This window comes from Lichenostomus cassidix, chromosome 4A, assembly GCF_008360975.1.
Source record: "Lichenostomus cassidix isolate B80296 chromosome 4A, HeHo_3.0, whole genome shotgun sequence".
Taxonomy (NCBI): Eukaryota; Metazoa; Chordata; class Aves; order Passeriformes; family Meliphagidae; genus Lichenostomus; species Lichenostomus cassidix.
In genome coordinates, this window is record NC_139485.1 from 18,515,933 (window position 1) to 18,538,638 (window position 22,706).

General features: G+C 45.3%; 1 protein-coding gene across 5 annotated transcripts in view; it reads left to right on the plus strand.

Annotated features, from left to right (window-relative positions):
• Window positions 1-22,706, plus strand: part of FGF13 (fibroblast growth factor 13) — a 206,884-nt gene that overhangs the window by 90,199 nt on the left and 93,979 nt on the right. The window contains exon 1 of one of the 5 annotated variants that reach the window (XM_085060764.1): window positions 2,169-2,214. The exons of the other annotated variants lie outside the window; for them this stretch is intronic. Within the exon in view, the coding sequence (XP_084916890.1) occupies window positions 2,184-2,214 (31 nt within the window). The 5' untranslated portion in view covers window positions 2,169-2,183. Of the gene's footprint in view, window positions 1-2,168; window positions 2,215-22,706 lie in introns of those variants that run through there. 5 annotated transcript variants of the gene reach the window in all.

Genomic DNA, 22,706 nt, shown 5'->3' on the forward strand with positions numbered 1-22,706 from the left:
CTGGCCTCTGATAAACAGCTTACAGCAAAAACATTCAGGCCTGCAGAGAAAAAAGCTGAAAAAACAGAGACAACTTTTTCTTTTTTTTCTTTTTTTTTTCTTTCTGTTCCTATTTAAAGGTTTTCCATAACTGAGAGCAAGGGTAACAACCCAGGTCAGACAAACTTAAATTAAGCTACTCTTTGATTTTTCTGAAGAAATCCTTTCACGATGTCTCAGTGGCACAGTAGGTAGTCTTGAACTCTTCAGTGTTTGAACTGTGGCAAGGCAGGGAAAGAGGAGGAGATGCTTTAGATGGAAGAACTTTATAACATTTCAGGAGTTTTTTTCAAGAACATTTGTCATTGGTCTGTTCTTTGTGCTTTAGGGATAGTCAGTTTGGCAGGGTGAGCAGAGAGCAGGACCAGTGCCAGTCGTGTCTCAGAGCAGTGGTGTCCCCTCCCGGCGGTGTCCCCTCCCGGCGGTGTCCCCTCCCGGCGGTGTCCCCTCCCGGCGGTGTCCCCTCCCGGCGGTGTCCCCTGGGCAGCATCACTGCTCCAAACCACCTCTGGCTCCTCCAGATGCTGCCCTGATTTTCCCTCTGGCAGGAGCTGCTTTGGTGGGCAGCAGGTGTAAGTCTGTAACTCCACAGCAAGATGTCAGGGCTTTGGATGTTGGTTAGATTCAAGAAGCACTGATTATTTCAATTGTGCCACACATCCTGCTTTTCTTTTGGTTAGCTGCTATTTGAACATGCCACGAGCTGAGGAGCTTCTGGGGACAGTGGAGACATTGAATTGAGCAAACCTTTTGAGCTGAGGTGGGATGAACCCAAAGGTGATGCTCAGGGAGCCTCAGGGTAAGAGTGACTGTGCTGTGCTTGTGTTTCCAGCAGGAGAGGAGCATCAAGCAGTTGTGGTGTCCACAATTTATGTTTTTTTCAAAACCTGGCCCAGAAGAGGCATCTTGTGTCTCCAGCTGGCCATGAGTGTGGTGAGGAGCAAAGGAGAGAGAGCTCAGTGCTGCTGCTCCCTCCTGCCAGCCAGGGACAGGGAATATTCTCACTCCCTGTCTGACTGCTGGCATGGTGAGGAGCATGGCTGGGTGTGTCTGCTGCATCTCCATCCTCTGCTTTGGTCAGGGCAATTTGGAAGCAGATGAAAGGAAAAAAAAATTGCATATTACAATACATTGACATGAAAATATATCATCCAGTGAGCAGCTTAATTTCCTAAGTTGACTTTTAAATGGTAAGACACAAGTGTATATGTGGAGCTCAGCAGTGCAGCTCCTGTTGATGGGAGGGAGCAGCAAGCCAGTCCCCAGCTGTAGATCTTGCAGAAAATATATTTGCAAAGGATTCACAGAGGCCTGAAAAGCTATGTTGGGTTGGCTGAGGAAGAGATAAAACCTGAATGCACAGTTGCAGGGCTTCAGTGGGAGGGGCTGCTCTAGCACTGCTGGTGGTGGAGCTTCTGTGGGAGGGAATCATGACAAATATTTCCTATTAGGAAAGTGGAAGTAATGACATATGTCATGTGTGTACTTTTTGTGTGAGATGTGCATGACTGTAAAGAAACAGATGGCTCCTTTAATTGTAATCATGGCATGTGGCTTCTCTGATTATGAGGCTATTATTCCTGTAAAGATCTTTTTAATAAATTCTTTCTAAAGGGGGAAGGAAGCAAAATTGCCTTGCTTCAACTCATTAAAAATTACCAGGAACAGTAATGGTTATTAGGAAGGCTGTGTCCAGTGAACTACAAATATGTTGCCTAGAGCAGCGTGGAAAAAAAACCAAGCCAAGGCACAAATAAAATGTAAATGCTAATTCCCAGAAGGATGTTTGTATCCTTGTGCTCATGCGGGGAGCTGAGGCAGCCCGGGCAGCTCTCCATCACACCCTGCTGAGGTTGCTCTCCCATCTGCACAGGCTGAGCTCACAGGCAGGTTTGGGGTGCAGCTCTGCACCCTGCAGCTCTGCTGCTGCCCAGGCATCGCCAGGGCACAGAGCCTGAGAATGTGGCCTGCCTGACTTAAACCTAGTCACGTTCCTTGGGTATTGCTGCTCCAAATCTCTCCAGTTGCTGCTGGAATGCGTTGCTGAGCGTTTGTTGTTGTTGGAGCGAGATGGACACGTGATTTGCATGGCGAGCTGTTGATGGTTTCTGTCCCATGGATCAGGGCAGCCCAGGAGCCATAGCATGGAGAGGAAGTGGAAGTCCATAAGTCAAGGTAGGAGATGTGGTGCCTTTTCTTCTCCTCCTCCTACCAGGGAGCTAAACCCCTGAGACCAGAGTGACTTTTAGGACAGGCTTTTGGCTTTCTCCTCCCCGGTACTGTTTTCCTTTTCCTTGTGCCTTCAGGGCTCTGCCAGCATCTCTTTCTGACTCCCAGTGATTTCCTTATTTCCTCACCAGCCCTGGGATCCCCTCAGCCCTTTTCTCTGCACCCCACAGTGGTGTGCTGTAGCAGTAAGGTGCTGCTGCTGAAAATCCTTCAGCACATCCATTGCTTTGGAACAGTAATTTGATAGAGATCATTAAAACCCTGATAGTACAGGCCTTTATTTCACTTCTTAAACATTTAAATTGGTTTATTCTTTTTGTTTTAGTACTTCTCTGTTGAAGAGAATCCCAGATTCAAACCAAATGTGTTTCCTTCTGATCTAATGACTGTGACACTGTAATCAGCCTCTGAGGAGTCTAGTGGGACTCCATCCATGAGTGTGATTCAGAGCAGTGCTAATTCCTTCAGTCTCACTCACTGGAGTTCATTCCTACAGCTAGATGTGCAATGTTGCCATGGTTTAAGTGCCTTTTGGGCAAAATGAAGGGATCCCCACTTTCCAGTGACAATATTTAAATCGATCCTAGCTTTCACCATGCAGGCTTGGTGACCTTCTGATGATTTTGAAGGCATGCTTGTCCTGCATGTGCTCTGCTGGTGTTTTGAACACACTGTTCCATTTTTCCAGGAGTCTCCTTCACCCTCAGGGAGGACAACGTAGGCAGAGAAAATTCCTCCAAATGTCAGAAATGAAATGCTTCTCTGTACAGGAGTTTGTAGACTGATTGGCTTGGCTGTAACCTATTTTTATGAAAACATCCTAACTGCTATCAGTTCTTCACCGTCGTGAATTCTAGCTTTGCACTTCATTAAGCTGATACTTTCTGAATTCTCTGGCAAGTGCTGATGGTATTGAAACGAAGAGGGGTGAAAATGGAGGGAGGAAGGTGGGAAGAGGAGTTCCATTGTTCCATTTAAGAAGTGAACATCATCCACATTTGAGTTTTGAAGGGAGAATTCAGTGTTCAGTGGCGTGGGGGAGAGAGAAGGAACATCCAGTGGGGAGCTGAAGTGTTTGAGAGCTGCTATTGCAGGTTTGTGCCTCTTCCTTGAAGATGAAATAGGACAGATATGTGAGAAAAAACAGCAGTGATAGAAAATGCACAGACCACATCCATCCCCTCAGTTAAATGTGTGCTTTGGGGCTCCTTGGGCATTTCTAGAGGAGCTCATTGGGCAAATTCCAAGGCTGGAGCACTGAAATACCCCTGACTCCTATTCTGCCTGTTCATTTCCTAATTTTTGCAGAGACTTGAGGAGTTTCTTGATTTGTTTCACTGAAATAAAGCTGAAGGTTTACTAAAATATTGTATAATAGTGTCTTCACTATCCTTCTCTTGATTTATTTATTTCTATGTTTTAATGCCTAAAACCTCTCTGTACACAGAAAAAACCAGCAAATGTTAACTAACTTAAATTATATGGATTTTCTTGGCCAGGGAGAAAGTGGAAGGAAAATGAAACCATGATGTGGTCACAATTCTAATTGACATAGACAGAAAAATCTTTGAAAATTAAAACTGAAATTTGGCAGCAAATAGGAGCAAATTGTTTTTCTTAAAAAAATCAAAATAAAATCCAATCAATTTGATAACAGAGCACTTGTTAAAGGGAAGGTGGACTTTGAAAAGAGCACAGGCTGCCTTGTTTCAGAGCCTGTCTGGTGCAGTTCTACAGCAAACATTTGTAGTCTCCCAGATGACACAGCTTAATTGCAAGGAGTAATTTGGAGAGTATTATGCTTGTGAAGCTTTGGGGCTTTTGCTCCTTCTGATGTGTCGTGCTGAGCTCCAGGGTGGAAAGCTCTCAAAGGGGGCTGAGGGTTTTTCTGGCTGAGAATTTCCTGCTGACACCACCTTGGTTCCTCCTGATGTTCTCACAGAGACTCCAGAGCATCACCAAAGCTTGTCTGGAGTGTGGTGATGCTAAGTGGGATGTGAGACACCCCAGACCTTGCAGGTGACTCAGAGGAAGTGTGGGAATTCTCTCTGAAACTCCACTGCAGCACTTTATTCACTTGTAATGTAGTAGTTACTAAGGAATATATTCAGTGTTCACATTACGGCAGCAAAATACAAAAGAGATATTAATTATTCAGGAGGTTACTCAGGAGGCCTTCTAAAAAAGAATTGAGGGAGAACTTTAGAAGTGTTCTCAGAAAGGAGAATACTGGATGAAATTCTCCTTGCTTCTCTCTGAGCAGAGCCTTTGAGACTCTGTCACTTTCCATGGATGCATGGAAGGATCTGTCCAGGGTAGTGAAGGAAAGCAAAGGTTGAGCTACAGCAGTTCTGCAGCAGAGCCAGGCCAGCCCACAGCAGGATGGAGGATGTGCTGTCACTTCAGCTACAGTGACTTTCCTTTGGTTCAAATGAGAGACATTGAGGGTAGGAAAATTCAGGTTGTAGTCCCAGAATCCTCCATGCAATACCAGGTGCTTCTCCCAGCACTGGTGGCTTAGGTACATGACATGTAGCTAAGTAAATAAATAAATAAATACATAAATTCAGTTTAGCAAACTTCTCCATCTAAGTGAGCTCAGAGAGAGTTTACAGGCAGGTGTTTGTCAAGGGCAGCAGCCTGCTGAAAGCCTGCAGGGCTGCCAGTGCAGTTACCTCATTATCAAACATTCAGTGTCAACCTGACTTTCAAGAAACAGGTTTTTGTTTAGGAAGCAGCAAACATGGATATGGATTATTTTGTTGTTGTTGTTCTTAGGCACTTGAGCAAACATGCACATGGATTATTTTGTTGTTGTTAGGCACTTGATTTACTGTGTAGCAGAGGGTCAGAAGTCTGTCTCCCTTTTATTAGGTGAATAGCAGTCTTTTTTAAGTGTGCCAAGAGAATAGAAGGTGCTTTGTGTTAAGCTACCTAATTTCTCCACTGGAGGACTCAGAATTAGTCTCACTCAAGGATTTTGTGCTTCACCTGCAGCCACTGCACTGGGTGGATGTAGTTCAAGGGCCAAGCTTAATTATCCTGAGCTTGATGAGTGCTGCACCTGTAAATGTCCCTGCTGAAAGGCTAAATGCTGCCTCAGTTCTCTTTGTACATTCCTTTTAGTGTCCCTTTTTTTAAGCACAGAAAGTTTTTTAGGTTTTTTTTCCCCAACTGTGGGCAGCAGCTCTGTGCAGTTTTTATACTCTCAGCAGCCTGGGCTGCACACCAAGGTCACAGTTGGTTCTTATTATTTCAACTATGGCACAACTCATAATTTATCCTTCCTGTATTTCCTTCCCAAAGGTTAAACCATCCTTTCCACCAAATATAGGAGGGAGTTTATCAGTTTTATCTGTAAACTTATGTCCTTCAGGACTATCATAACAGTACTGTCTGCATTGTAGAATTTCCCATCATCTGGTTAAATAATCTTTTTCTGGATGAAAAAAGAGACCCAAAATGTTATCATATTCTTGCATTTGAATGGATTTTAAAGCCTGAGTAAGTCAAGGTTTTCCATTTTGCTATTTCTGTGAAGTTTTCCTGAGACAGAAGAGGCATTTGGCACAGCAGGTCACCTGTGCTGGTGTCTGCAAGCAAGGCTGCAGTCAGGGATATGGATGGTGGCTGTGCTAATGAGTGCAGGTTACATCAAATTGCCTTAATGAGCCAGTGCACTTGTGGTAGCCTTACTGCAGAGCTGAATTAATGGCTTGGAAGGGTTTGTTAGCCTGCTTTGCTAGAAACCAAATCAAACAACAGCCTAGCATATTCTACAATGACATGGAGTAGCAGAATTGGAGTTTTAATTTACCTCAGACTGTGTGTGATCCTTTCTATTAATAAAGCAACCACGTAGCAGCAGACAGGCGTTAAAATAACAATCCCCCTGGTGACGGTGCTGGCTCTGCACACAGAACCACTGTGGGGTTTTCTTTGTTTCTTTTCACTTAGTTGTGGTGTGAACTGGTTTTTCTCAATTGTTTCATTCCTGGTTTATGTGGGATAGTTTCCTCTTCATGATGTGCAATGGCAGAGGGTGTTCACAGGTTGCTATGAAAAATACTGTGTGTAATTGAGGGTCAAATTAGCAAAGATTAATTTGTGTGCACTAGAAAAATTACCTATCAATTGTTGGCTATGATTGCTACTATTGAATAGCTTTGGAAAACACAGCCACAAAGTCTGTAATCTTACATGTAAATCAATGTTTGCTAGACATGATATATGGACTGAAAATGACAGATTATGAATCACAATTTGTTTTTTTGGTACTTAGACTTTTCTGCAAAAAGACACGATTTAAACTGTGTAACTTTGAGCCTGCAGTTTAATGATCTTATGGAAGGAAATGCTGTAGAAGCTGGAAAATCAGGTTGAGATTTCCATCTACTGCTTTCAGGGCAGCACCACTGATACAGGGATTTATTGTTTGCTGAAATTACATCTGAGTGATCTCTTCCACCTCTTGTGGCAGAGAAGGAGAGGAAATGTGAGAAACTGGGCAGGTTTTGAAACAGTGCATGGGGAGATGCTGGAGCAGATGACACCAGAGAGATGCACTAGGTTGATGCAGAGACTGAGGTGTGAGTGGATTTACACAGACCCAATCCAGATTTTCAATTGAAGGTAAACTTGTCTGTTTGGGACTCTGATATGAATGAGGCATCTCAAGAGGCTCAGGTGTGAGCAGATGTTGTCCCACAGGACACTGGGTGGTATTGTGGCTGCATGTGAAGGAGTCTCTTGTAGGGTCAGAACAGTTGTTCACAGTGACAGAAGTTTTCAGAAAGCCTCTTTATGTCCTGACAGACTCTCACATCTGCCCTTAGAGGGGGTTTGTGGTTGATAACAGGTAGGAGAGGAGGAGCAGCAGTCCTGCAGTGGCAGCAGCTTACCCAGCTGAAACAAACAGATATTTCCACAGGTCTGAGGGACACTGGTGGTTTGAGCTCTGGGAGCACAGGCCAGGCCTGTTGCACTGGGTGGAAAGATTTCTGATGGGTTTGCAGGGAGCTGATGTAGATTCAGAGCTGTTAAAAAAGCATTTCCCCTTTTGCTCTCACTTCTCTGTCTCTTGCTCTGCTCCAGGACACCCCAGGTTTGCAGCTAAACAAATGCTTTGTGACTAGAGTCTGTTTTCTTGGAAGGACATAAGTTAAAAAAATAAAATCAAAAAGAGGCAGAATCTCAGGCTGGAAACTTTGCTTTTCTGTAGAAAAACTTTACTTTGAATGTTTCCCTCCTTCTTGTGTCAAGTGCTTTCTCCCACTTCTGTCCTTTCTGACAACTCCTGTGTCAGATGCAGAGAACAAGAGTGAAAGGAGAAAAAAACCAAACAAAATGATAAAGAGATGTCAAGAGTGCCAAGGACAGCAGTCAAAGTTTGCAAGTTTTAATTTCAGTCGGATGTGAGAGAACTGAAAACTGATTTAAGGAGAGAGCATGTGGTGCCAGGCTAGCTGTGCCTCACTGCTGCCAGGCTGCATCCCAGGGATGTGCAGGGAGAGGGCTGGAGATGGGAGCACAGGGTGGCTCTGCTCCCTGGGCTGCAGGACAAAGCAGCAGGGTCAGGGCATGGCAGGGCAGCTCCTGAGCTGGGCTTGGCAGGCTGAATAAAAACCCCAAAGGTAATTTGTGGTGTTCTCTCCTTCCTTCCCTGGCTGCTGAGGGGAGATTCAAAGCAGCACCAAACCCCCATCCCTTCTGCATTGCCAATCACCTGCTGAACAATAACTTCCTGTCAGTAACAACCTAAATTCTCACCGGGATCTGCATCAATTCCCGGAGCTGTCACTTCTTTCTCTTAATAATTTATTTGCTTCTATAATTGCTTTGCAGAGTTTTCATGACATGCAGGGAATGTCTTCAGCACAGTTCTTAACACCGTGGGTTGTGTGGCTTGCTGAAAGATGCTGACAGGTATCAATATCTGCCATTCACCTGGGTGGTCAAACTATGCTAAAAACAGCATGCAAAGATATATTTGGGTAACAGATTGCCCATCTGTTCCTGCCTGTGCAATGGGCAAACTGGCTGTGGCTTATTAATATTGTTATGATCTCTGTTTTAATAACGAAATTGTTGGCAGATGACAAGGAGTAGATCTGAGCACAGTGTGTAGGAAACATCCTCTAATTATTTGGTTAAGCCTTAAGTAATTGGATCAAAAGCATCTGCATTTGAACTATATTCTGTGGTTCATAGTTAGACTTGCTCACAGCTCCCCTTCTAGACTGTGCTGGTTTCATTTCTTGCAGTGAGGACAGGGAATGGTTCCTGCTTGGTCTCAGCAGTCCTGGGAACCACTGAGAAATGCCAAGGGTTTGGCATTGCTGTCAAGACCTTTCCCACAGCACCAGACAGCAGAATGTAGTGGGATGGAATGGGAGGAGGGACTCTGTGTGTTTGAAGAGCAAAATGGATGGTGAATCATCTTTTTAATGATAACCTCTTTCGTGTGAAAAGCAAGCCCACAAACCCTTTTTTATTCACGACTTATTGTTCATGTGCCTCCAAGACAACTGCTTGTTAAAACCATGTCTGCATTGTCTTTAGAGATTCAAAGATGACTAAAAGATCTTAGTCCTGATATTCTTAGTCTTGATGTTTTCCTTTGTTAAACTAGAGTGTTAAGAGGTGCCCATCTATCTATCTATCCAAAATTGTCTGTATAAATATGTTTATGATACAACTGTGTCCATGCATGCACCTCTTTCAGGAAATGTCTGCATGTTTTAGTACTTGCTTGTGTTGGTGCCTCAGTGTTGCATGGCAAAGATCCCCCAGGGATTTCATTCTGTGCATAATTCACTTTTCATTGAGTGTATTCACTGGCCAAAGCCAACCTGGCAAGGCAAAGACAACATAGCAGAGATGACAAAGGTATGTCACAGAGAGGGTCTGGGAGCTGTAAAGGGCTCTGCTAGATAACTCTGCTGTCATTCCTTGCTGAGGGATGGAGAGAGTGTGAACAATGATTGGCAGTTCTTTCAAACATATTTCACATCTTCATCTTCTAGCTGCAGAGCTTTGGACTGACATCCCCTTGCCCTGAAGAAGGGCTGCAGTAGCAACTGAATGAGTTCTTCCAAGGGGAGGTTTCCAACCTTTTCCTTTAGCTATAACGAGCTGACAGGCTTGTAATGACCTCGGTGAATACAGACCACGAGATCTGTGCAGAGCTCCAATTAACCTCTCAGATGTTGCACTGAACACCCAAGGAAGTGCAGATCCATTGTTCCCAGCCATGTCTGCAGGCACTACAGGAGTCTCCTGTTCCTGCAGCAGCTGCCAGCTGAGTGTCACAGCAGGGCAGATGTCCTGAGAGTCTGGGACACTGCAGATCACAGTGCTGCTCCTGAGAATGAGCTGATTCCCCCTCGGCCAGGGGAAACTGCTGGGACTGCAGGATGGAAGGACTGGTGAGGAGACTCTAGAGTTTTTCATTGTTTAAGTAGTTCTAGTGAAAATAAACCTGTTTTCAGCATCATCTGGCTCTCCCCAAAACCTGCTGCCATTTCTGTTCTCTGCTCCCCCTTGGTCCTCCTGGCTTCCTGCAGGGACAGTGGTGGGAAAGGTGTAGCCAGAGGGGCTGGATGTGAGATGTGGGATTGTTCCCCAGCTCAGATGGAATTTCATCTGCTGTGGTAGCATTTGCACAAGAAATACAGCCGTGCAGGAAAATAAATAGACTGTAGCAGGTCAAACAATGGCTGTCTGCAGCCTTGGCTCTGCTCTGCCAGCCCAACTTGCTGATGTGTTTCAGAGCATTTTGGTCTGTTAGCTGGTTACTGCAATCCTTGAATTACTCTGTTGGACCAGAGCTCACATCTGCCAAAAACTGTGTGTCTCTTTTGCAGAAACTACTTTAGCATCACCTCATCTATTGTCTGTGTATCATCATTTCTTGCCTTTGATATTTTTGCTGTAAAGAGAACAGAATTGGATTCAAGGAACATCTTATAGTTTCATCAGGATTATTTTCTGTGACACTTTTTCATTTGTCCTAAGTCAGGGCCCATTTCTGAGTTCTATAACAAATAATATTGGAGAAAAAAGCTCTGTGTTTTCTTGGTGTCATTACCTCCAAATTTGGTGAAGAGTACTGCTTGCAGTGCTGCTAGGAGAGGCTGAGGGAGCTTCATGATATATATAGTGCAAGTCTTTACAAAGCAGTAATTTAAACAGCAATTCAAGGAAAACATCCTTCCTGGGAAAAAAATCCCCTGGTGAACATTAGTTAAAATATTTATACTAACAGTCATCTGCATCAAGCAATCATTTATGAGTTAATGTTATTCTTGAATTCAGAAAGCCTCCTTGTTTTTGTTTCACTGAAGGTGGCACATCTGTTGGAAATCTTCCATGATTTGTGAGCATTTACATCAGCATCTGGCAACAAAAATCTCTTGTGAGGAGGAATCTACTTTCAGAAAGATTAATTTGGTGGCATTTTGCAGCATCAAATGGCCCATCTCAAAAGAAAAGTAGTACCTTGATCTAACTAATTTTATCAGCATAATTTAATTTGTGACTGCAGAGCACTTGATCTACAAACTAAAAAGCAGAACTTGAATCAGAGTGGAGGGGGCAAGAGCTGTAGGCCTGTTTTGATCCAGGAGGCAGTGACATGTGTTGTGGAGGCATTTGTTGGGATCTGAGCCTCAATCCATGGAAATGCTCTCCAGACTCAGTCCCCTTGCTAACCCTTGGTGCTCTGGGCTTTCTGGAGGTACTGCAGTCAGCTCTGACATCCTGCTGCAGGTGGGGCTGTGCTGGGATCCAGGGGAAGGACTGTCCAGCACAGGGAAAAGGATTGTCCAGCACAGGGAAAAGGACTGTCCAGCACAGGGGGAAGGACTGTCCAGCACAGGGAAAAGGACTGTCCAGCACAGGGAAAAGGACTGTCCAGCACAGGGAAAAGGACTGTCCAGCACAGGGGGAAGGATTGTCCAGCACAGGGGAAAGGACTGTCCAGCACAGGGAAAAGGACTGTCCAGCACAGGGGGAAGGACTGTCCAGCACAGGGGGAAGGACTGTCCAGCACAGGGGGAAGGACTGTCCAGCACAGGGGGAAGGACTGTCCAGCACAGGGGGAAGGACTGTCCAGCACAGGGAAAAGGACTGTCCAGCACAGGGAAAAGGACTGTCCAGCACAGGGAAAAGGACTGTCCAGCACAGGGGAAGGATTGTCCAGCACAGGCAGTTTCAGAGCAGGGATTGTTTCAGGGAAAGGAGGCTGGCAGCGTGAGCACGAGTTCGTGTCGCTGCCGTAATTAAATAAATAAGCCAGCAATTAATGAGAAGCTGTGGCAGCCTCAGAAGTGAAGCCTCCCTCCTCGCTGTCGCTGGCGGCACAGCAGCACTGCAAGCCTTGCACAGATGTGGCTGAATTCCTCAAGAAAAAACACCCAGAGGGACGAGACACGGTGCTCTCATTCCTGACATCTTAAGCTTGTCATTGATGCCGAGCCTGTTTCCCCAGCGTGATTATCTCTCCCTCTGTCAAGGAGGCTGATGCCTCAGCTAGGAAATATCATCCCCAGTCTGTCATCTGGATTCTATAAATGGAAATAGGTCTGTTAAAGCCAAAAATTATATTTAGTTGCAACTATGGGGGGAGGAAGGAAAAAAAGAAGAAAAAGAATAAATAAAGCACGAACCCTTCAGAAACTGAACAAAGGAACAACAAAGCACTTAGGTTGGACCTAATCATCTGCAAATGTAGATGCATTCATTAAATGTAGACTGCAGAGACAAAAGTTACTCTTCTGTCACTCCTTTTATCTCTACCTGAAGCACTCACTTGCCAGTCAGGTTTCTGTGTACAAGCCATAAATATTCAGCTTTTTCTGGAATAGTTTTTACCCAGTATTTGCTTGTTTTCATCTAAACACTCCATATGCCAGAAGCAGCAGCAGCAAAATGCTGTGAGCTGGAGGTGTGCATTTCAGTGATTCGGCCTTGGATAGCTTTGATAGCCTTATCTGACCAGGTGTTAATAGCCTGGGAATGAAGAGTGAGCCAAAAAAGCCTTAAAATCTTCCTGGTTTGGGTGTGAAGGAAATTTAAATGTTGTCCATGCTGCAGTCAGTGCTGGGAACATTTCTGTGTCGTGTTGCTGCCCTGGGACAGGCATGAGTGGCTAGCAGAGATCAGTTATTGTGGCTCAGGTTTAATAGCTTTCTGTGTGTGCTGCTGACCAAGCAGGCTAAGTGCCACTGGTTTAGAGGCCATTCAGGAGAAGCCAGGGAGACATTTTACAGGCTGTTTTTACAAAGTTGGGCTGGCCAAAAACCACGGGCTTGTCTCATTATTGCAACTTGAAAGAAGTGTTCTTTTGAGTTTTTATTTCTCTAGAAACGGACTAAATTGTTCTTGGGCAACTCCCACTCCCCATCTTGTTGTTGGCTGAGTATCTTCGTGGCAAATAAATGGGACAAAAGTGTATCAGTGCTGTAGGACTGCGGGCACAGCAGCCTGCCTGAGCCACCAGGGGCACAGCAAGGTGATGGAAATGTTTGAAATGTTCTCTTGACTTTGGGCTGGAGCAGCTGTGTGAATCCCGGGAAGGGGGGAGGCTGGGCAGACCTTTTGTGCTGGTCAGCTGCTCTTTTGTTGGAGAGATTTCCGTGCACATGGGCTCTGAGATCAGACTGAAGTCCTGCTGACTCTCCTGGGGCTGTGAAAACCTAACCAAAGCTCGGGATGAAGCAGATTTTGTTTGTTTCTGTTGCCCATGGTGTTCATGTCCTGGGTGGGATGGGGGGATTTCCAGAGGGAAATGAGACTTGTCTGAGAATGCTGTTATCCTGCCACAGGTTCATCAAAAAAAACCTGTGTGTTTGTTTTTCTCCTCTCTCCTTCCCACCCCCGTGATTACCTGGCCTTCAGTGGAATTTGGTTGCTGTTCATTACTTCAATTCCCTACCCAGAGGCAGTCATTTTTATTTATTTCAGTGTTCTAATTTAGCATCGGAAAGAAAATAATATTTGACCAAAAAGAATTAGAAGCAGTAACTTTTTCAGAGAACTAAGCCTTTGAAAATTAATGTTTTTACTCAGTTTAATTTCATGGGTGCACAATTTCTATTACATGTAGGCCAACTGGATTGCAGCAGCCGTAAAAAAATACGTATTTTAAGCCTTGTAATGTGTTATTTATGAATGCATTACAGTTGTAATAATTCACTTACAGGGCTATTGTGACAACAGCACCTTATCTGAAAAATGGGAATTTGCAATATGAAATAGTTAATTACCAATAAGAAAGAGAATAACCTGAGAGGGTGCATACAAATTGTCAGCACTAACAGTCACCCTTTGTGTGGTCTGAATAGCACAATAAAGGAGAAAGCCTAATGGAGGCAGAAAAAGTTTAACTGCTGTAGAAACTTAGAAATTAGTCAGCTGTCCGCAAATCTCATCTGTCTTAACAGATGTTGGAAAACTTCTTAGACTTTGCAGACCTGATTCAGAGAGAGCTGCAGTGGTGAAACAAATGGGATCCATTTCCAGTGTGCAAAGAGCAGTGGATAACTTAATCCTGCATGGGACTTGCTTGGGAGTATCAGAATACATTTGCCAGATGCAAGATAATGTCAAGTAAATATTTAAAGCTGTAATCGCAGCCCAGCGTGTTGGAGCATAATGAAAGGCACTGAAAGGGAGTTAAATGCTTTCAGTTCAGGCAGCTCATTTCAATGAAGGGAAGCAGGGATGCAGTTTCTCATCTAGATGCAGAGTTCACCTAACGAGTGCTGTGGCAAGGGCAAGCAAACTCTGGTGGTTGCTGAGAAGTGCTGGAGACTCTCTGGTGGGCTGTAAATACTTCAGCCCCTGTTCTTTGCTTCCAGCACCAGTTTTCTGTGGCTTTGCCCATGTGGTGCTGTTGTGCTGTCAGTGTTCTGCACGGGTTCAGTGGTGCTGAGGAGCTCTGCTCCATGCCTGGGTGCTCCTGGGTGCAGTTTAATTGTCAGAGTGCAGCAGGGTGCAGATGGACACTGCTGAGTACACCTGCCCTCTGCACAGTGCCTGGCTGTGGTTTTACCTTCCAAATCTTCTGTGGAACTGTTTCCTACTTCCCTTCCTGTCTTCTGACTGTTTCATGTGTTCCCCATGGCTGAGTGAAGCACACAGAATCACAGAGTGCTTTGGGGCTGAAAGAAACCTGACAGGGTTGGCATCTCAATCCACCCCCTGCCATGGTGGGAACACCTTCCACTGCCCCAGGATCCTCAATGCCCTGCTCAGCCTGCCCTTGGCCACCTCCAGGGGCAGCCACAGCTTCTCATGCAATGATAGGATCACTGGGGTTGTAAAAAAACCCCAAGATCATGGAGTGCTGTCAGCTTTGACCTATCACCATCTTTTTGACTAGCCCAGGTCACTGAGTGGCATGTCCAGTTGGTTCCTGAACATCTCCAAGGATGGTGACTCCACCACCTCCCTGGGCAGCCCCTTCCAATTCCTGACCACCATTCCAGGGAAGAAATTCTCCCTGATGTCCATCTTGGGGACAGCATGGGTTGTCCCTGGTCCCTGGCCAACCTGAGTTTTGGCTCTTTTTGCCTAAAACTTCAGTGAAATTCTCATTATTTTCACTTTTTGGCGACCAAACAAATGAGATACAGTATACACACAACCTGTCAGTAGCACAGTTTATGTTTTGTTCACCCACAGCTGTTTCAAGTGCCCTTCCAGGCTACTGCCCACAGCGGGACACTTTGTCTAGACATGATGTGAAGCTAAGCTGTTAGTCAGAATCTATTAATATACAATATGCAAAGCATTCCTGGAGAGAAATTTCAGTGCTGAAATGCCAGATATGGCCAAGGGAAGCTCCCTTTTGTTGTCCCACCTGGTGGGAGAGAGCACCTTGTGCTGGGTGAGGGCAGCAAGGTCTGAGCCCCAGCACCACGAGCAGCTGAGCCAGCAGGCTGCAGGAGCTCTGAGTCCAGCCTGGTGTCAACCCTCAGCTGGGAGACACAACAATTACAGCAATCAGTCAAGTCAGAAAATCGACAGAACCATTTAATGTATGTGAGAGTGACAGTGAGTCATCTCTGATCATTGTGTTGAGCAGCCTGGAGATCCACAGGCAGTCAGGACAGCCTCAGTCCACATCTGCATGACAGCGCAGGACAAGGAGAGGCAGCTCAAAGTCACTGCTGCTGCCTCCTCACAGGGCTTCACACGGACTGATTGCAGAACACTGAGGCAGGTAGGACCCTTTTGGGGCTGGGGTAGCACATCTGGGCTCTGCAGCTTTTATCCCCTTCTCCCTGGTGGGGTGGCAAGCAGGTGCATGCAATAGCAAGAACACAACTCTTTGTCAGTTGTGTATTGTGAAATGGATAAAGGCAGACTAAAATGCTAATAAAATTGTGTAAAATGCTCTTTAGGATTTTAGTTCAGGAGCAGAGTGCATTGGTGGAATGGAAGTTACAGATTAGTAAATTTAAAGGTAAGAGGAAAGGTGGGTTTGTTTGCAACCTGCAAAGACCTCGTTCCCTAAATGAATTATTTGAGAAGCTGTTATGAACTCACTTTGAGTTTCCCCACAGTCACATAAGATGCAAATGGAGTTGTGGGGGCTAATATTAAAAATACTGTAAAAGCTTATGTGGCATGCAGGGCAAGAAACACTGGAAGGGCTCTTGGCACTGGTGGTTAGGAATTGTGCAAATAGTGCTGAGAGCATGGTTTGCACACCTGAGCTGTCTGAACAGAGCAGTGCTCACTAATGAGGGTTTCCAGGCCCTGTGTGCTGAGCACTTGCTTTGACAGCTCTTTAGGCCAAATATTCAGCTGCTGCAAATTGCTCTGAAGCTTTCCTTGATTTTTATTTTTTTAAATTTGTTTAACTGGAGCTGGAATTAATGCATAAGTTTCAGGCTTTTACAGCAGCAGCATCCTTCTCATGTTTTAAAGTTTTTGAATCAACTTTCAGAGTAAATGTTTTAATTTATTTTGAGGTACGTAGAGAGCCAGTAGCCTTAAATAGGGTAATGACTCAAAATAGTGGCTTGTCTCTAATACAGATGATTTCAAAGCAGTACAAAAGTGAGTGTGGTATCCCCAGACAGAGGCAGCTCCCCAGCTAAAATACGCAGAATGCAATGTTCTTAGTTTGAAAAGAGTGGCTTTTTCTTGTACTCCAATAAAGACCATGTACTACATCCTAAAAACTAGAAGCTAATTTATAGCTCAGTGTTGAAACAGTGTCTTTTCTCTAAGACACACATTTGTCTTTGCTAACTTTGATAGACTGTTGTGAGCTAGAGGACTGCAGCATTCACTTCATGCACTGGAATGTGAAATGTGATGATTTTTTTGTAGAGCTCTGCTGCACTTGCTGCCTTGGGTTGTTTTTTATGTCATTTACGGTGCTGAACATCAATGCGAGCACATTATGCAATGTGGTATAAAAATACACAAAGGCAATAAACTCCACTGTTGTTTCTGCTTTAACAGAACAACCTTATGTGATCATTTTGCCTTTTGGTTTCTGGACAAGTTAATTCCAAATAGTGCATTGCATCCTCAGCGTTTGCATGCATGTTTTTTAGGAGTTCCTGTGCAGAGCTGGCAGTGGATGGTAGCTGGGCAGGCTCAGGGAGTGGCAGCCACCCAGGCATGGAGATCACCTGTAGGAACACCTGCATTTCATGCTAAGTTGTGTGGAAACACGTGCTGGTTTGTGGAAGATCTACATTTCATTTCTGTACTGTGCCCTTGTGGCTGTGCCCTTCCCCTTGGTGACAACGTGTCACTCAGTCAGGAGCAATTCCTGCACGATGGCCTTGGCTGGGCTGTGGGAGCAGAGCAGAGATCTGCTGGGCCCCAGCCACCCATCTGACTTATTTATGGTTTGTCTTAGCACAGCCTGGGGTTTGAACTCCTTCTTGCCAGTATGCAAACACAGGATTTCAGTCCCTGTGGATGAGGCTGTCTGGTGGCACTTTGGTGTCACAGGTGTGTGCAGAGCCTGGCAGGAGGTCCTGCTCACTCCCTACTCACGCCCTGCTCACCCCCTGCTCATCCCCTGCACAGGGGAAGAGGGCTGAAGACATCTCCCTGCAGGGTGCACTTGCAGGGGAAGGAGCTGGTGGCTTCATGCTTGCTGAGGTGAAGTTTGCTGCAGTTTCTGCTGCAGTTCTGTCTGCTCAGGCTGACCATGGGCAGTGACAGTCCTCCCTGCTCCATCCCCAGCCGAGTCACTCATTGCACATTGCTGCTCACAGCAAGGAGCAGAATCCTTGCTGCTGTCAGTGACCTGGTGCTGATTGCCTCTCTTGCCCTGCCTTTCAGGTCATCTAGCAGCTGCTTCAGTGCTTTCAAAGCTACCACTTTAAGGAAAATAATATCATTTAAGGCCATGCTGTGTGAAAATTATTGTAATTGTGGTGCCCTGAGGTTGCCATACAGAGCAGGTATGCTGGCCAATACCTGAGATTACCATGGCACTGAACAAAAGAAAGTTGTTGGGGAGTTGAGAAAGATCTCAGTATACAGAACATCTACTTGGACTCTGCAAGGGATCATTAAGGTGGACAGTAACAGGAAAACAGGCAGTGTAATCTTCTGCTGATTTGTCTTGTTGCTAATTAAATTGATTAACAGTGAAAAGCAAAACCCTTCTCTGTATATGCAGCAATTGTGTTGTAGCTGCACTGAGTAACAGTGACAGATAATTGCCCATGGATTTGTGCAATGTCTGAAAGGCTTTAGGGAAGTGTAGAGAGGGGAAAAATATTTTCAAGTACTCTTTCTAAAACTGTGTCAAGTGCAGGCTTCTGAAATGCAGTCCTTTTATTTCAGGATGGGGGAATGGGGTGTTTTGGGTGCTGCTGCACCTCAACTGATCTGCTGTTCAAGTGGATGGAATAACACTGCATGGGCCAGATGTGGGGGAAGAGCAGCCAATTGTCAGATTATCTGAGGTGAATTATTCAGTCATAATGCTGGCATCTGGACTGCAGAAAGCTGCTCCAGCAGTGGCTTCTGCAGCAGGTAACACACCCTGGCAAACAGAAGTGGCAGTGTAGCAGAGGTTTCCCTGGTTGTGTGAATGACTCCACAGCCTACAGTTGAGGAGGATTTTTCAGGAGGATGTAACTTGCTCGGTAGATTTTTGAGGTGTGCAACAAGTGATTTGTGCAAAATCTCGTATGGATGGAATTCACCTTAACTAAAACTTAGTCTAAGAAAATAGTGAACAAATATTGCAGCCTTTCATTTTATTTTAAAAATTGCAATGTTTTGTGTACATGTGTATTGGTGTATAGTGACCCTATCTGCATAAGCCTAATTTTTAACCTGTTACAAATAATGTCCAACTTTATAATTGAGTAATCTTAATTTCAGGTTATTTTTTTTCCCTGAAAGGAGTTTTCTGCTGTTCAGCATCTGTGTGCATAGCTCTGGTCAGAGCTGAGGCAGAGCAGTGTTCAGGGTTCTGCTGCTTCCCAGGGCTGTGAGAACACCCTGTGCACCTCTCCATGGCACACCCAGGGTTTTTGCTTCTGCTGATTAGTTTTCTGTGCTTTGCTTTGAAAAATTTCCTCTGAGGCCATTTCTCTGAACAGCTCTTTCTGTAATGAGTTTGAATTTTAAAGCACTCTATTTCTTGCATCCTTCCTTTTGTTAATCCTCAGTAAATGGGGCAAATAACTGGGAGGTGTCACCTGTCCTTTTGTGAATGGTGTTTCTGTTCTTGTCTGCTTCTGCCACGAGAAATGCCCAAGAGCTGCAGAGTGACAAGGCTGAAGCAGATTTGCAGAGTGATGCTCATCTCCTCCTCCCAAGAGGTATCACTGATCCTTTCAGATTTCCAGGAGGGATGCAGTCTATTATTTGATGGTTTTGTTACCATTTTCAGGCTACTATTCCTTGTTTTGCTTTTCCTAGAGGATTCTGATATTTTTTAATTCTTTCTTTGTGTTTTTGTTTGGTTTTTTTTCCTTCCCAGCACTAGGGAAGTTTGTCTCTTTGTAGCCCAGCTGTTGACAATATATGCTCCGTAAATAGGAAGAAAAAAGCTACAGGCATTCCCACTTCTCTCTACTTCCCTCATCATTTGAAACTATTCTCCTAATTCCAAATAGGGCTACATTAATAATTAAATTCTCATTAAAGTTGTGATACACACGAGTATTCTAATATTTCATAAGCAGCAAGCTATAGCTCCCAGAAGCTCTCAAAAACTGTTAGCTTCCCACTCATCCCTGGACCTTCCCAGCAGTGCTGTTGTACCCTCTCCTCTGCACACCTGATTGTCACCACACTTCAAGGACATTCTCTTGGAAACAGTGATATTCCTTGCTTTTTCTCCCAAACTTTGTCAGTGCAGAACATAAGTTCACTGTTGTGACACAGATATTCTTTGCCATGAGCTGCTCAGTCTGGGTTATGTGGCAGACAGGGTGAAGGAGAGCTTTGAGCAAACTCATATTTTCATCTGGAGCTGCTGTCCATCTCCTCCTCTGTTCCATGAAGCTCCTTATGCTTCTTTCAGGTGTTGTTGGAGCAGAAAGAGGAATATCTGATCCAGCAGCTGGTGTGTTAGGTGGCAGCCACAGCTTGGTGCTGAGAGCCAACATGCTCTGTGGCTGTGCAGTTTGGATGGCTGATGTTCTGAAGCTGGCCCAGCATGTCCTGCTCTGTCAGTGTCCTCCCCTGGGCCCTGTTCCCTGCAGTGTCCCCAGTGTCACACTCCTGTGCTCCCTGGGCTGCTCTCTGCTCCCTGTGGCTTCTCCCATGCAAACTCCAGAAAAATGAATGCTACCCTGTAAATTACTGTCTTGTCTGCTGTGCTGCATGGATCAACCCACCTGTTTGGAAAGCAGCCAGCTTGCATTTATTTTAGCAATGGGAAAAGCAGGAAACCACTGGGAACAGGCAGAGAAGAAATATTCATTCATTCAGGGGCAAGCACAGCAAGCAGGGAACTGAGCTGCAGTTTAAATAAGAGTGGGCATGTCTGGCATAGCAAAACCACAGATCCTCATGGCTGGGAGGGGGAAGGTGGTGGAGAGTCAATTGTGGCTGTTGGTAGCCCCTGATGAGCCCTGCTGGATCTCTGTGCTCAGCTCAGGTGCAGGAGGTGGCAGCACTGCCTGGCAGCTCCTGGAAACTGCAGTTCTCCTGAGCCAAGCTCTTAGAATCAGAGCTGTGTAGGTAGGAAGAGACTCAAGATCCTGGAGCCCAATTCCCCAGCGCTGCCATGGTCACCCCTAGGCCATGTCCCCTGGTGCCACATGGCTTTTAAATCCCTCCAGGGGCTGTGAATGTCACTGTGCAGCCAATTTCAGTGCCCAACAGCCCTTTGGGTGAAGAAATGTTTTTGAATATCTAACCTCAACCTCCACTGGCACAGCATTCTGCTGGTGACACCAGGACAAGGTATTGATAAGCTGGCTTTTCCTGTTTCTGCCCTTATTTTCCCTGCAGCTGGAGGGAGAGAGCAGAACACTCCTTGTGCTCCTGATCCTTTTCCCAGCCCTCCCAAGTCTCTGGAGTCTCCTTGTTTGCCTTTGGACTTCTTGTTGCAACTTCATTGCTGCCTATCTGAACATCCAGTGACTGCTCAGTGAATGTCAGTCAGTCTGAGGCTCTGCCAGGGTGGGAAGATGTGATGAGTTACTCTTCACACAGTGACTGAAGCCAGGGGAGGCAGCAGATGTCCCTCAGAGCAGTTGGCATGGTGGGCTCTCAGTGCTGTCAGTGCATGTGGCACAGGGAGGTTGAGGTTACCTGCATGGCTCAGTGGTGGCCAGGTGAGGGTTAATCCAGGGCTGGCTGGTGGTACACTGTGCCTGGGATAGCTGGGGAATGAGGCTCCGTGCAGAAATGGTGCATTTCCACAGGGGAGAGAGGAGATGTGTTCTTAGCAGCATTTATCAACAAATTTTTGATGTCATATGTCTTTGTCTTTATTATCCACAAGGATCTAAATGCAGCCTTATCTGGGCTAGTCTTTTCAGAGGATAACAGCCTATTACTGCTAGCAGTTAATCCAATTACTCTTTTAGGTCAAGGGGGAGTGTTCTGTGCAAATATTTTTGGAAGATCTGAAACAATTTATTCTGTGTGTTTGACCCAAAGAGAGGATATTTCAGATTTTTTTCAGGAGATCAAAAAGTTCAGAAATACTTGCATATGTTGGAAGAAACATGGTTGAAAGAGTTGTCAGCTTTCAATTTTGATCACAAGACAGTCACTTACTTAAAATATAAACGTATTTCACAATGGAAAGTAGTTTCAAATCAGAAAATAAATCACTATCTAAAATCATCAGAAAAATTCTTTGATGTGGGAATGAAGGTGGAGCTGCGCAAACCTTAAGAACTAATTTAGCATGAAATGTTTTGCCTAAAGTAGGTTTTAACCATATAATTTTGTCTCCCTTCATTCCCGATTCTCTAATAAGGATTTCATCGAGTGTATCAGAAGGGACTGCAGTAATTTGGAGTGATCCATCTAAAGCAGGGAGGAGCTCTGTCTTGGAGAGGAGAAATGCACCTGTTTGAACTGCAGCTTTTAGTGGAGTTTGTTGTAACTCACTGATGTGAAGGTGTTGCTCTCGTGGCCATGCAGAACCTCCTGCTTTGCCCCCCTTGGCCAAGCCCTGGGATTAGGACTGCAGCATTGCAGCTCCTCATGCACACCTTTGGAGGGGGATTTCTATCCCCCCCCCCCAGGGAAATAGGTTTGGGGGTTGGCAGGAATCTTTAGGGGCACCTGTGCTGCAGGCTTTGATTGGTTTGGGGTTTTTGGGAGAGGCTCATGTTCAGGCTGGCTGGGGCTGCTGCTGGGGTAGCAAACACACCCAGTGTTGCATGTGGGATGGAAACCTTTCCAGATGTTGATGTCCAGGCTGCAGCTGCCTGCAGGAGTGTTGGTGACTCTCTGCCTTACCCTGCAGTCACAGCAGTTTGGGACCTTGGCTTTACCACGAGGAGTATTACTCGGACAGCAGTGGTGAATTTTAAATATTCCTGTGATATTTATGCCATAAATAGGAGGTTACCCCCCTTTTCCCACCAGACATAGAAAAGGACTCTTGAATCCCAAAAGCCTCAAGTTCTAATAACCAACTGCAATCTAATTTAGGTCAGCAGTTGGAGAGCTCATTAGATAAGTGCTAAAAGCCTTTTCCTGGGCAAGGGATTTGCTTCCTGAGTATCTGAGTTCTTGGAGACAGTCACTGCCCAGCTCAAAATTAATGCTCTATTCATGCACACCATAAAACTGTCCTTTTAATATCAGCTCAAAAATAAGCACAGGAAGTAGTTGCCATAGAGGAAATTTCTACTATTGGTTTGAGAACAAAGAGCAAGCCCTGCTTCCCTGTCAGTGAAGGAGCTGGGCTGTCCCTGGCAGCCTCTCACCCGTCACAGACCCCAGCCAGCAGCAGCTTCCAGATGGAA